General features: G+C 38.8%; 1 protein-coding gene across 4 annotated transcripts in view; it reads left to right on the plus strand.

Moving 5' to 3' along the window:
* Positions 1-14,887, plus strand: part of PLEKHB2 (pleckstrin homology domain containing B2) — a 44,024-nt gene that overhangs the window by 24,930 nt on the left and 4,207 nt on the right. For 2 of the 4 annotated variants that reach the window (XM_082465721.1, XM_082465724.1), the window contains exon 7: positions 11,554-11,662. The exons of 1 other annotated variant lie outside the window; for it this stretch is intronic. In XM_082465721.1, coding sequence (XP_082321847.1) covers positions 11,554-11,662 — 109 coding nt within the window. The remainder of the gene's footprint in view (positions 1-11,553; positions 11,663-14,887) is intronic. One more of the 4 variants, XM_082465722.1, reaches the window with a different exon arrangement.

Raw genomic sequence — 14,887 nt, forward strand, 5'->3', positions numbered from 1 at the left:
CTGGTTCCATGTTATTTTATCATACATGTAGATTTGTATAACCACCACCTCAGTCAAGATATAAAACTGTTCATAATATCTTCTTCCTGCTACACCTTCTTATAGTCACACCCTTCTTCCCCTTCCCTAACTCGTGTCAACCACTGATTTGTTTGCCATCTGTATAACTTTGTCATTTCCACAGTGTTATATTCATGGAATCATACAACATGTGATCTTTTGAGATCTTTTGATGTTTTCACTCAGCACAACGCCCTTGAGAGTCATCCAAATTGTTGCATGTGTCAATAGTCTGTTCCTTTTTATTGCTGAGTAGTATGCCATGGTATGGATGTACCACATTATGTATTGAAGAACGTTTACCTATTGGGAGACATTTTGGTTGTTTCTAGATTTTGGCTGTTACCAATAAACCTTATGTGAACACTCATGTACAGGTTGTTATGCAGACATAAAGTTTTATTTCTCTGGGATAAGTGCCCAAAAATGTAATTGCTGAGTTGAATGTATGGTAAGTATATGATTAGTTTTTTAAAAAGCTGACAAACTGCTTTCCAGAGTTTCTCTGCCATTTCCCCCCCCATCAGTAGTGTATGCGTGGTTTACTTTCTCTATATCCTCACCAGCATTTGCTGTTGTCGCTGTTTTTTATTTTAACTATTCCAGTAGGTGTGTAGTGATATTTCACTGTGATCCTAATTGGCATTTCCCATAGCTTGTGATGTTGAACATCTTCTTATGTGCTTACTTGCCATCCATATATCCTGTTCAGTGAGATGTGTCTTCATGTCATTTGCTCATTTTCTACTTGTTTTATTATTTTTTTATTGTTGAGTTTTGAGAGTTCTTATATATATGTTTGAGATAGGAATCCTTTGTCAGATATGTGATCAGTAGCATATCTTTTTATTCTCTTGACAGTGCCTTTCACAGAGTTTTTAAATTTGATGCAGTCCAATTTATTAGTTTTTCCTTTTATGGACTGTGTTTTGTTGTCATGTTTAACTCTTCACCTAGACCAAGTTTCCCAAGGTTTTCTCCTATGTTATCTTCTGAAAGTTTCATAGTCCTAGGATTTATACACGAGTCTTTTCTGTTGTCAGCTAATTTTTAATAAGGTGTGAGGATTATGTTGAGGTTCTTTTTTTTTTTTTGCATATGGGTGTCCAATTGTCCCATCACTATTTGTTGAAAAGACGGTTAATCCTTTCTGGAATTGGTTTTGCATCTCTGTAAAAAATCAGTTGGCTGTATTTATGTGTGTCTGTTTCTGGGTTCTCTGTTTGTTCCATCCTCTGATACCACACAGACTTGATTACTGTAGCTATATATCAATAATAAGTCTTGAGATTGGGTAGGCTGATTCCCCCCACTTCATTCTTCCTTTTCAGAATTCTTTTAGCTATTCTGATTCCACTTCCTTTCCATGTAAATTTGTCTAAATGTACAACAAAATCTTTCTGGGATTTTGATAGAAATCAGGTTTTTGGGGGGAGAATTGACATCTATTACGTTGAGCTTCCAATCCATGAAAATGGACTGTTTGTTTAGATCCTGTTTGATTTTTTTTCACTAGCATTTTGTAGCTTTCAATATATAAATCCTGTATGTGTTTTGTTAGATTTATACTTAAATATTTCTTTTTTTTTTGAATTTTTGTATATGGTATTTCAAATTTCATTTTCTCCATGTTTATTGCTATTATATAGAAACACAGTTGATTTTTTTTTTAAACATCTTTATTGAAGTATAATTGCCTTACAATGGTGTGTTAGCTTCTGCTTTATAACAAAGTGAATCAGTTATACATATACAATATGTTCCCATTTCTCTTCCCTCTTGCATCTCCCTCCCTCCCACCCTCCCCATCCCACCCCTCTAGGTGGTCACAAAGCACCGAGCTGATCTCCCTGTGCTATGCGCTGCTTCCCAGTAGTTATCTATTTTACATTTGGTAGTGTATATATGTCCATGACACTCTCTTACCCTGTCACATCTCACCCCACCCCCTCCCCATATCCTCAAGTCCATTCTCTAGTAGGTCTGTGTCTTTATTCCCGTCTTGCCACTAGGTTCTTCACGGCCTTTTTTTTTTTTTCCCTTAAATTCCTTATATATGTGTTAGCATACTGTATTTGTTTTTCTCTTTCTGACTTACTTCACTCTGTATGACAGACTCTAACTCCATCCACCTCATTACAAATACCTCCATTTCATTTCTTTTTATGGCTGAGTAATATTCCATTGTATATATGTGCCACATCTTCTTTATCCATTCATCCGATGATGGACACTTTGGTTTCTTCCATGTCCTGGCTATTGTAAATAGAGCTGCAATGAACATTTTGGTACATGACTCTTTTTGAATTATGGTTTTCTCAGGGTATATGCCCAGTAGTGGGATTGCTGGGTCGTATGGTACTTCTACTTTTAGTTTTTTAAGGAACCTCCATACTGTTCTCCATAGTGGCTGTATCAATTTACATTCCCACCAACAGTGCAAGAGTGTTCCCTTTCCTCCACACCCTCTCCAGCACTTATTGTTTCCAGATTTTTTGATGATGGCCATTCTGACCGGTGTGAGATGATATCTCATTGTAGTTTTGATTCTCACAGTTGATTTTTATATGTTGATCTTGTAGCCTGTGAACTTATTACTAAACTCACTTATTAGTTCTATAAGTATTTTATTTTATAAGTTTATTTATTTGTTGGCTGTGTTGGGTCTTCGTTGCTTGCGCGGGCTTTCTCTAGTTGTGGCGAGCGGGGGCTACTCTTCGTTTGCAGTGCGCGGGCTTCTCATTGTGGTGGCTTCTCTTTCTTGCCAAGCATGGGCTCTAAGCGTGCGGGCTTCAGTAGTCATGGCTCGTGGGCTCTAGAGCGCAGGCTCAGTAGTTGTGGCGCATGGGCTTAGTTGCTCCGCGGCATGTGGGATCTTCCCGGGACCAGGGCTCGAACCCGTGTCCCCTGCATTGGCAGGTGGATTCTTAACCACTGCACCACCAGGGAAGTCCAAGTATTTTATTTTAGATTCTTTGGGATATGCTACATTGATAGTCATGTCATCTACAAATAGAGTTATTTCTTCCTTTGTAGTCTGTGTACCTTCTATTTCCTTGCCTTGCCTTGCCTTATTGCCCTGGTTAGAACTTCCAATATTATACTGAAGAGCAATGGTGAGAGCAGGCATTCTTGCCTTGTTCTTGATTTTACGGGGAATGCATTCAGTTTTTCCACACTAAGTGTGATGTTTTTTGTAGATGTTCTTTGTCAAGTTGAAGAAGGTCCTTCTTTTTTTTAGTTTTCTGAGTGTTTACCATGAGTGGGTGTTGGATTTTGTCAGATACCTTTTCTGCATCAATTGATTTGGTCATGTGATTTTTTTTTTTTTAAACCTTACTAATATGGTGGGTTACATTGATTTTCGAATACTGAACCAGCTTTGCATCCCTGGAATAAATCTCACTAGGTTGTGGTGTATAATTCTTTTTATTTATTGCTGAATTCTATGTTTGCTAATATTTACTAGGAGTTTTTGCAACTGTATTCATGAGGGATATTGGTCTGTAGTTTTCTTTTTTTGTACTCTGTTTTATTTTGTTATCAGGTGATACTGGCTTTATAGAAGTTTAGGAACTGTTCCATGCTCTTGTATTTTCTAGAAGATATTGTGTAGAAGTGATGTTAATTCTTCTTTAATCATTTGGTAGACATTTCCAATGAAACTGTCTGGGCCTGCCTGGAGATTTCTTTTTGGGGATATTTTAAATTACAAACTCTGTTTTCTTACTAGTTACAGGACTATTCATTCTCTATTTTATATTGAATGGGTTGTGGTATTTTATACTTTTTGAGGAATTGGTCCTTTTCATTTATATAAGTTGTCTAATTTATGTGTGCAGCTCTATCATTTGGTCCATACACACTTATATTTTCTTGGTGGATTAACCCTATTATCATTATGTTATGTCCTTCTCTGTTTCTGATAATTTTCTTTAGTCTTATGTCTACTCTATCTGATATTAATGTAGCCACTTCTACTTCCTTTTTATTAATGTTTGCATGATATCTCTTTTCCCGTCTTTTTTCTTTCAATGTACATATTACATTTGAAGTTTCTTATAGACAGCATGTAGTTGGGTCATCCCCTCATCCCCCCATCTGACAAATCTCTATCTTGTAACTGGTATATTTAGGCCATTTACATTTTTTTATTGTGTAAGTTTAAGGTGTACTATATGTTATTTTGATGCCTTTATATATTGTAAATGATTGCAAATGTAGCAATATTTATTACACTACATAATTACAGTATGATATTATTGTCTATATTCATTATATGATGGATTAGATCTCAAGGCTTATTTAATACTTGTTACAAGTTTGTACCCTTAAACACCATCACTCTTATCCTTCCCCACAGACCATTTGCATATAATGTAATTTTGATACGTTAAGTATGGCATTTTATTTTTTGTTTTCCTTTGGTTCTGTTTTTCATTTCTGTATGTTCTTTTACTTAAGCTTTTTGTGAGTTACTAGAACATGTTTTATTTTATCTTATTTATTATTTATTTATTTTTATTTTTATTTATTTTTTGGCTGCACTGCGCGGCTTGTGGGACCTTAGTTCCCCGACCAGGGAGCTAACCCAGGCCCTTGGTGGTGAGAGCGCAGAGTCCTAACCACTGGACTGCCAGGGAATTCCCGTAGAACATGTTTTAGAATTACATTTTGATGTATCTGTAATGTTTTGAGTATCTCTTTGTATTGCTATTTTAATGGTTGCTCTAGTTATTACATTATACATATACACATATTTTTCAAAGTTTGGTGTTCACATTTTACCAGGTCCAGTGAAGTGTCAAACCATTACCTCTAAATTCCTTTTTTCTCTCTCATTTTATGGTATAATTGTTTTAAGTATTTCTTTTACGTGTATTGAGAACCACATTAGATGGTGTTATAGATTTTGCTACAGCTGTCAAACTTATTAGAAAAATCAAGATGTGATTTTTATTATATTTACATGTATTCTGCTCTGACCATATATTTTTACCTCCTGATATTTCAAGATTTCGTTTATTATTTACTGTTTAGTGAACTTCCTTTTGTCATTCTCTTAGGATAGATCTGCTGGCAACAGATCCTCAGTTTTCCTTCATCTGAGAATGTCTCAATTTCATCTTTGTTCTGAAGAATATTTTCAGTAGTATAGAATTCTGAGTTGACATTTCTTTCAGCACTTGATAAATGTGTGCTATTTCCTTTGGCCCTCCTGATTTCTGATTAGAAATCTGCTATCATTTGAATTTTTTTCCCCCGTATACATAGTGCATTGTTTCTGGCTACTTTCCTTGTCTTCAGTTTTCAGAAGTTTGACTGTGATGTGTATATTTGGGGATTTATCTTTTTTGGTGTTCATTCAGTTTCTTGAATACGTAGGTTTATGTTTCTTGCTAAATTTGGGAAATTTTAACCTATTATTTCTGGAATGTTGTTTTAGACCCACCCTCTTTCTCTAATGAAACTGATGACGTGGATGTTAGATGTCCCACATGTCTCAGAGTTTTTGTTCATTTTTTTTCTTCAGTCTGCTTTTTCTCTGTTCTAATTAGGTACTTTCTAGTCTTTATATTCATGTTCATTGATTATTTGTCATCTCTATTTGTTGTGGAGTCCATTCATTGAATAATTAGTTATTTTTATATTTCTAAAATTTTCATTGGTTATTCTTGATATGTATCTTTATATAGTTTTTCCTGATATTTTTCTGGTTTTGTGGAGACTTCCTGTTTATTTTATGAATTTCAAACACGTTCTTAATTACTTATTGAAATATTTTAATGATAGCTGCTTTAAAATCCTTCCTAGGTAATTCCAACATCTTTGTCATCTTGGTGTTGGTCTCTTTTGTTGTCTTTTCTCATCCAGTTTGAGATCTTCCTGGTTCTTAGTATGATGAATTATTCTTTATCAAAACCTGGACATTTTAAATATTATAAGACTGAATCTACTTAAGTCTTGCATTTTAGCAGACTTCCTCCTAATGCTCCTCTGGTGGGTGAAGAGGGGGTCTGCTTTGTTCCTTCATGTAATGGTGGAAGTCCAGGTTGTCCCCTGCATCCCAGTTGACACTGGCTCATTGTCACTGCTGGGAGGGCTGGGAATTCAGGCCCTTCTCTAGGTCTCTGCTGACACCAGCCTGCCTGGGAGTTGGAGGGACTTTCCCTGCTGCTCCCCACTAACCTTCACTGATACTATGGTTACTGATAAGAGGTTGTGGAAGTATTTGCTCTCCACTGGGTCTCTGTTGATCCTACTCCAGCAGGACAGGAAGGGGCATCTTGTTTCTGCTGGGAAGAGATGGGAGTTCTGGCTCCTTGCATGGTCTCCACTGACACTGTGGCATGGGACTGGAGGTGGCCTGTTTCCATCTGGTAGGGATGAAATTCCCAGCTTCCCACTTGGCCTTCTCTGACACTGTTTGAGATGGGGGTGGGAGAGCGTCTTTCTCCATACTTGACTTTGATGGTGGGAGTAATAGCCACAGCTCTTTTTGTGTTGTTTGGCTGGAGTGGAGCAGTTACTGCCTGAAAATGGTCTCTCTTGCCAGATTGGCCTTTTCCTTCTTAGGCTCTTTGGGTAGAGACAGCAGGCTTTCCTTGAGGCAGACCAGAAAAGGTCTGCACATGTTGGCATTTCTTGGTTGCCGCTTCTACATTATCCAGTCGGATGTAGGAGGCAAAAAGAAAACCCAGGGAACTCACTGTGTGTCCTTCTTAGGGTCATGAGGTCCCTAGACAGTCAACCGCCTTCTCTCCACCTTTCAGAGTCTCCTTGTGTTTGTTGTATGTATAGTGTCCAGGGTTTTCAGTTGTACTTAGCAGGAAGAATAGGGAAGACAACGTCTGCATCTATTCTGTCTTACAGAAGCATAAATTCTGTCTGCTTTTGTAAGATAACAGGTTCAGTTCTACATACGTATTTGCCAGGCCACAGCTCCCTGTTCTCCCCTGTGCATAGCCTTTGTCACATAATGAAAATAATTGTAATTGTCTGTAAACATGTCTGCCCTGTCACCACCTGTGAGCTCATAAAGAAGGCCAGGCCTTTCATCTCCATATTTCCCAGTATACAGTAGTCCTTTACTTGGTCAGTGGAGGCAGTCCACTGCCCATTTCTGGCAATGCCCTTTCATAGGCATGTCCTGTTGGAAAACTGCCAAGTTACCTGCCCAGGCCTCAGACCTCAGACCCCCCCCAGTATCCTCAGTCTTTTATATTCTCCTGCCAGGAACTGCTGGAAATTGGGCTGGGGAGGGTTTTGCTGCTAGGCTGGCTTCACCAAGAGAAAACTGGCTTTGGATGAATCTCGTTTATCACCTGGTCCAAACTGATCATTTTAGAGATGAACAAAACAAGGCTTACAGTAGTTAGATGACTTACTGAAGGTCAAGTTAATGGTACAGCTGAAATGAAATTGGAATCTCTGGCAAGTCCAGTTCTCTTTTTTTGTTGTGTTTTCCACCTACTTTATTTTACAGCCTGAAAGTAGATTCCAGTTGTGGGTTTGTTTTTTTAGAATCTTAAAACAAAGGGCATAAGCACACTGTCTCATGTTCTTTATTTATTATTATTATTTTAGAAATATTTATTTATTTATTGGGCAGCACCAGGTCTTACTTGCGGCATGTGGGATCTTTAGTTGCGGCATGGGAACGATCTCTTAGTAGCGGCATGCGCACGGGATCTAGTTCCCTGACCAGGGATTGAACCTGGGCCCCCTTCATTGGGAGCGTGGAGTCTTAGCCAATGGACCACCAGGGAAGTCCCATCGTGTTCTTTATTTTTTTAATAGAGTGTCAAACTTTATTGACTGCAACTTGGAGAACCAATTTTAGTATATTCCCAGTGGTTTCAAAATTGTATTTTTCAAAATTGAGGTATAATTGACATGCAACATTATATTAGTTTCAGGTATACAACATAATGATCTGTATTTGTATATATTGCAAAATAATCACTGCACTAGGTCTAGTTAAAATCTGTCACCATATATAAAGATTTTTTTCTTGTGTTGAAAACTTTTAAGACCTACCCTCTTTGTAACTTTCAAATATGCAATATAGTATTAACTATAGTCACCATGCTGTATATTATATCCCCATGATTTATTTATTTATTTATTTATTTATTTATTTAATTTATTTTATTTTTGGCTGCGTTGGGTCTTCATTGCTGCACGTGGGCTTTCTCTAGTTGTGGCGAGCGGGGGCTACTCTTGGTTGCGGTGTGCGGGCTTCTCTTTGTGGTGGCTTCTCTTGTGGAGCTTGGGCTCTGGGTGCATGGGGTTCAGTAGTTGTGGCTCACGGGCTCTAGAGCGCAGGCTCAGTAGTTGTGGTGCACAGGCTTAGTTGCTCTGCGGCATGTGGGATCTTCCCGGACCAGGGCTCGAGCCCGTGTCCCCTGCATTGGCAGGCGGAGTCTCTTCCCACTGTGCCACCAGGGAAGCCCCCTATTTATTTTATGACTGGAACTTTGTACATTTTGACTCCTTCACCCAATTTGTTCACGCCTGCCCCCCCCCAACAGGCCCCCCTTCCTCTCTGGCAACCACCAGTCTGTTCTCTGTATCTGTGAGCTTGCTTTTTTGTTTTTATTTTTGTTTTTTTTAAATTTATTTATTTATTTATTTATTTATTTATTTTTGGCTGTGTTGGATCTTTGTTTCTGTGCGAAGGCTTTCTCTAGTTGCGGCAAGCGGGGGCCACTCTTCATCACGGTGCGCGGGCCTCTCACTCTCGCGGCCTCTCTTGTTGCGGAGCACAGGCTCCAGACGCGCAGGCTCAGTAATTGTGGCTCACGGGCCTAGCTGCTGTGCGGCATGTGGGATCTTCCCAGACCAGGGCTTGAACCCACGTCCCCTGCATTAGCAGGCAGATTCTCAACCACTGTGCCACCAGGGAAGCCCTGCTTTTTTGTTTGTTTTTTAGAAAATATTAGATTCCACATATAGATGAGATCATATGGTATTTGTCTTTCTCTGTCTGACTTCTTTCGAAAACTCAAGGTCCATCCATGTTGTCGCAAATGGCAAGTTGTCCTTTTTAATGGCAGAATAATATTCCATTTTATATTTGGACCACATTTTCTTTATCCATTTGCTGATGGACACTTAGGTTGTTTCCATATCTTAGCTATTGTAAATAATGATGCAGTGAACATGGGGATACAGATATCTTTTTTTTTTTAATTAATTAATTAATTTATTTCTTAAATTTATTTTTATGGCTGTGTTGGGTCTTCATTTCTGTGCGAGGGCTTTCTCCAGTTGCGGCAAGCGGGGGCCACTCTTCATCGCGGTGCATGGGCTTCTCACTATTGCGGCCTCTCTTGTTGCGGAGCACGGGCTCCAGACGCGCAGGCTCAGTAATTGTGGCTCACGGGCCTAGTTGCTCCGCAGCATGTGGGATCTTCCCAGAGCAGGGCTTGAACCCACGTCCCCTGCTTTGGCAGGCAGACTCTTAACCACTGCGCCACCAGGGAAGCCCCAGATATCTTTTTGAGTTAGTGTTTTTGTTTCCTTTGTTTAAATACCCAGAAGTGGAATTGCTGGATCAACTGGTAGTTCTACGTTTAATTTTTTGAGGAACTTCCTTCCATTACTGTTTATCATAGTGGAGGCACCAATTTATATTCCCATCAGCTGTGTATGAGGGTTCCCTTTTCTCCGCATCCTTGCCAACACTTATTTCTTGTCTTTTTAATAATAGTCATTCTAACAGGTGTGAGGTGATACCTCATTGTGGTTTTGATTTGCATTTCCCTGATGATTAGTGATGTTGAGTATCTTTTAATGTGCCTGTTGGCCATCTGTATTTCTTCTTTGGGAAGATGTCTATTCAGTTCTTCGGCCCGTTTTTTAATCAGATTATTTTTTTGCTGTTGAGTTGTATGAGTTCCTTATATATTTTGGATATTAACTTCTTATCAGATATGTGATTCGCAAATATTTTCTCCCATTCAGTAGGTTGCCTTCTCATTTTGTTGGTGGTTTCCTTTGCTGTACAGAAGCTTTTTAGTTGATGTAGTCCCACATTTATTTCTGCTTTTATTGCCTTTGCCTTTGGAGTCAGATCCAAAAAATCATCACCATGACCAATGTCAAGGAACTTATCACCTATGTTTTTTTCTAGGAGTTTTATGGTTTCAGGTCTTACATCTTTCATCCATTTTGAGTTAATTTTTGTGTATGGTATAAGATATTGGTCTAGTTTCATTCTTTTGCATGTGGCTGTCTAGTTTTCCCAGCACCATTTATCGAAGAGACTGTCCTTTCCCCATTGTATATTCTTGGCTCCTTTGTTGTAATTTAATTGACTATATACGCGTGGGTTTACTTCTGGGCACTCTCTTCTTTTCCATTGATCTCTGTGTCTGTTTTTATGCCAATACCATACTGTTGTGATTACTTTGTAGTATAGTTTGAAATCTGGGATCATGATGCCTCCAGCTTTATTCTTCTTTCTTTGGCTATTTTGGGTCTTTTGTAGTTCCATACAAATTTTAGGATTGTTCTATTTATGCAAAAAATGCCGTTGGAAATTTGTTAGGGATTGCATTGAATCTGTAGATTACTTTGGATAGTATGGACATTTTAACTATTCTTCCAATCCGTTAGCTTGGAATATCTTTCCATTTATTTGTATTTTCAATTTCTTTCATCAGTGCCTTATAGTTTTCAGTGTACAGGCCTTTCACCTCCTTGGTTAAATTTATTCCTAGGTATTTTATTGTTTTTTTGTTTGTTTTTGTTTTGCTTTTTAATTTTTATTTTATATTGGGGTACAGTTGATTTACAATGTTGTGTTAGTTTCAGGTGTACAGCAAAGTGATTCAGTTATACATACACATATATCTATTCTTTTTCAGATTCTTTTCCCATATAGGTTATCACAGAGTATTGAGTAGAGTTCCCTGTGCTATACAGTAGGTCCTTGTTGATTATCTATTTTATATATAGTAGTGTGTATATGTTAATAATTTATTGTTTTTGATGAATTGTAAATGGGATCGTTTTCTTAATTTTCCTTTCTGAATGTTTGTTATTAGCATATAGAAACGCAACAGATTTCTGTATATTGATTTCGTATCCTGCAACTTTACTGAATTCATTTATTCTTACAGTTTTTTGGTGGAGTCTTTAGGGTTTTCTATATATAATATTCTGTCATCTGCAAGTCATGACAGTTTTACTTTTTCCTTTCCAGTTTGGATGCCTTTTATTTCCTAGTCTAATTGCTCTGCCTAGGCCTTCCAATAGCATGTTGAATAAAAGTGGTGAGAGTGGACATCCTTGTCTTGTTCCTGATCTTAGAGGAAATGCTTTCAGTTTTTCACCATTGAGTATGATGCTAGCTATGGGCTTGTCATATATAGCTTTTATTATATTGAGGTATGTTCTCTTTATACCCACTTTGTTGAGAGTTTTTATTATAAATGGATGTTGAAATTTGAAAATGGTATTTCTAATGGGCCTGTATCTTTTCAGCAGGCATACGGCTATGGTCCATACAGTGGTGCATACCCGCCAGGAACTCAAGTTGTCTATGCTGCCAATGGGCAGGCTTATGCTGTACCCTACCAGTACCCATATGCAGGTAACTTACGCCAGCCTTTCATTCCTTGTTTCTCTTCATTTAGTGAGTTGATCAATAAAGCCTGAAGAATTTTTATTTCTCAATTTAAAGTGAGCTATGTTTCTTCTGGTTAGACTAGAAATCACTCTGCTACTTTAAAAAAAAAAGCATTATATATCTTCACACTGCTTTACAAAAGTTAGAGTGGGCTTGATTTTTAAAACTTCACTATTGTATCCAGATTCATCCCCAAGAAGAGAATTTGTACTTCCTGAAATTCAGTTACATTAAGAAGCAACCAAACTAAGAGGCCCATTTTAAGGGATAAAAGGCAATCTTTTTCTTTTTTTTCCTTCTGGTAGTATCCTTCAAAAATTATCACTACTTAGGTGTGATGTTCCATTTTGCAGGTGAAGTAGAGGCCTGGGAGGGCTTATGTTTATTCTGGGCTTTTAATGGGTTCCTTTCATTTTCGCCTCGCCCGAAACAAGTTGTTAGGTGTGAATGACTGGCCTGTGTAGGAGGCATCAAGTCCTAGGTGCAGCATGGGCAGGGGAAGTCTATGGGGTGGAGGTGCAGGAATATGCTGGTGCCTACAACCAGGGCAAGGGGGACCAGAGCTACGTGCCTGGTGGCCTGAAGAGTGAGGCCACACCCAGACCCCAATGAGCAGGTGAAGTCAGGCAGGGGCAGGTCACAGTGGGTATGGCATGTCAGAACGACACACAGGAGAGTGAGTTGGTGAATAGACTGGAATGGGAGCCCAGAGCTTGCCAAGAGGTCAGAGCTCTAAGTGGCTGTGAGCAAACCTAGCACAGTGCCTTAACGCAGAAGCAGTAGAAGGAGAGTGTGTTACCAGAAGGGTGAGTGGTCACTGATATTAATGCCGCAGAGAAGCCAAGGGGGCTGCCACAGGGTCTCTGGATTTGGCCAGCCCCAGACTCAAAGTGTCCTTTTGGTTAGTGGTGGTTACTTTGTTTTTTTATGCATTAGCACCTAATACAAGAGAGTTTCTCCTGTTACTGGTTTCTGGAATCTGATGCAGTGCACTCAACTAGCATAGACTGAAGGATTCTGCCTTGCTTGATTTTTTTTTTTGCATGTCAAGTTGAAAACTGATAAAATAATGATGCTGAAAAATGAACTATTTGTCTATCCTCTAATCCTAGCACAACTATTTTTGTTTGAATTTTTTTCCTCATGTAAAATAATTGTTTCATCTTTGTTATCTTACATTACTTTTTGCATTCTTTTTTTTTTTTTTCACACACACACACTGTATTTTATTTTTACAAGAGATAAATAGACTGACACCATACTTTTTTCATTCTATTCTCATTTTATCAGTAAAATTTTACATATTTTGTCCAGAGTGCTACATAATCTTCTTAAGTATTTTTAATGGTTGCATACTGTCATGTGGGGTGATGTATTATTAGTTGTCTTTACTTTTTTTTTTTCATTTTTACTGTCGTAGATATTGCTTTGAATATTTCTAATCATTTTCTTTTCCATTCCTGCTAAATATGTCTTAGAATACATTTCTGATTTCTCTGTATTAAATTAATATGTCAAAGGGCATAAACATTTCTGTTTCTTTTGATACCATTAAAAAATTATAAAAGTTTTCAAACATACGAAAGTAGGGACAGTAAATGAACTGTCAAATTTGCCTGTTACCAGCTTCAACAGTTACCACATCTTGTTTCACCTGTACCTTCTCTCCCCACCTCTGGATTGTTTTGAGGGAAATTCAGACTTTATATCATTTCATCTGACAGTATTACAGTAAGTCTTGATACCATTTAGCAAGTTAATTTCCAGAATAGTTTACCAGTTTATAATGCCACTAGGAGTTAATGATGTACTGGTTTCTCTGTAGTCCCATAAAGATTGCCTGTTGTTGTGCTCTGAAAGTTTTGATAAGGTCTTAACATGGAGTCAGGTTGCTTTAGTTTACATTTCTATGATGACTGGCAAAGATAAACATTGTACAATTGTTTACAAATTAGATTTTCCCTTGTATGAATTATTTTTTTTCCCCCATTTATTTTGGGGTTGGTGGTCGGTTTTTAAGCCCTAGCCTAATCGTCTGATGAGAACCAGCCTTTTATTCAGCCCCTAGGCCACAGGCTGGGATAATCCCAGCTGTTTCTAATTCTGCAGAAAAGCAGAAGTTCTGTGCTTGTGCTTGTGAAGGGAATTTCTGTACATAGGATTCCATCCTTGCCTTTGACTTTCATGATGAAAAAAGAGACAGCACGCTCGGGGCCACCTCAGAACACTTGCTGCTCAGGGCTGAGTGCAGTCCATGGGCGTTCGGCATTTGCGCTGTGACCAGCTAGCAGTGTGCTTGCTGTGGAAGGGCTGCTCAGTAGTGGTCGTCCCGCTGCAGCATCGTGCTGGTAACCAGACAGGAGCTCTTCAGTCAGCCTCTCTAAGGTACTCCGGTGCTTTGCCAGCTTCATGACACACTGCCTTGCAGTGTCCATAGAGGCCCTGGTCGTGCAGAGAAGGTTAAAGGCCTTCTCTTTAATATGACTGGGGACGGGTGGCCGGGCAGCCAGTTTAGAAGTGCACAGAGTGCTGTGTGCACACTGTAAGTACTCTGTTTTGATTTTCCCACGTTAGTGGACATTTGTTCAGCTGTCTCTTGTTGTGGGCTTGAGGTCTTTGGTTTGAGTTGGCTCCTTTGGTTGGAGTCCTCTGTTTCCGTCTTACAGAGATGGTACTCATGTGACACGTGATTGCACTACAGGTTTCCAGGGCCAAGTCTGAGAGCAGACCTCTAGATTTTGTGATTCTTGGTGTCTCCTCCCCCATCTTTTATAATTTACTCAATTCGTTGGTTTGATGGTAATTTGTAAAAGTTACTTGCCTTTATTTAGCCTTTCCTAAAGTATCTAACTTAATTGTCATAGAAACAGTATCTGCCTTTTCTACATTCGTGTTTTGATCATTTATGTAAAGTTTAGTTAAATTAGATAATTAAAATAAGTACAACTTGGAAATGTCCCTAGTTGACTTTGGTAAAGACTTAGCTCCTGGGATTTCCCTGGTGGCGCAGTGGTTAAGAATCTGCCTGCCAATGCAGGGGCCACGGGTTCGATCCCTGGTCTGGGAAGATCCCACGTGCTGCAGAGCAACTAAGCCCGTGTGTCACAACTACTGAAGCCTGTGCGCCTAGAGCCTGTGTTCCACAGTAAGAGAAGCCAGCGCAATGAGAAGCCCGCACACCACAACAAA

Source organism: Balaenoptera physalus (genome assembly GCF_965194825.1).
Source record: "Balaenoptera physalus genome assembly, chromosome: 6".
NCBI classification, from domain to species: Eukaryota; Metazoa; Chordata; class Mammalia; order Artiodactyla; family Balaenopteridae; genus Balaenoptera; species Balaenoptera physalus.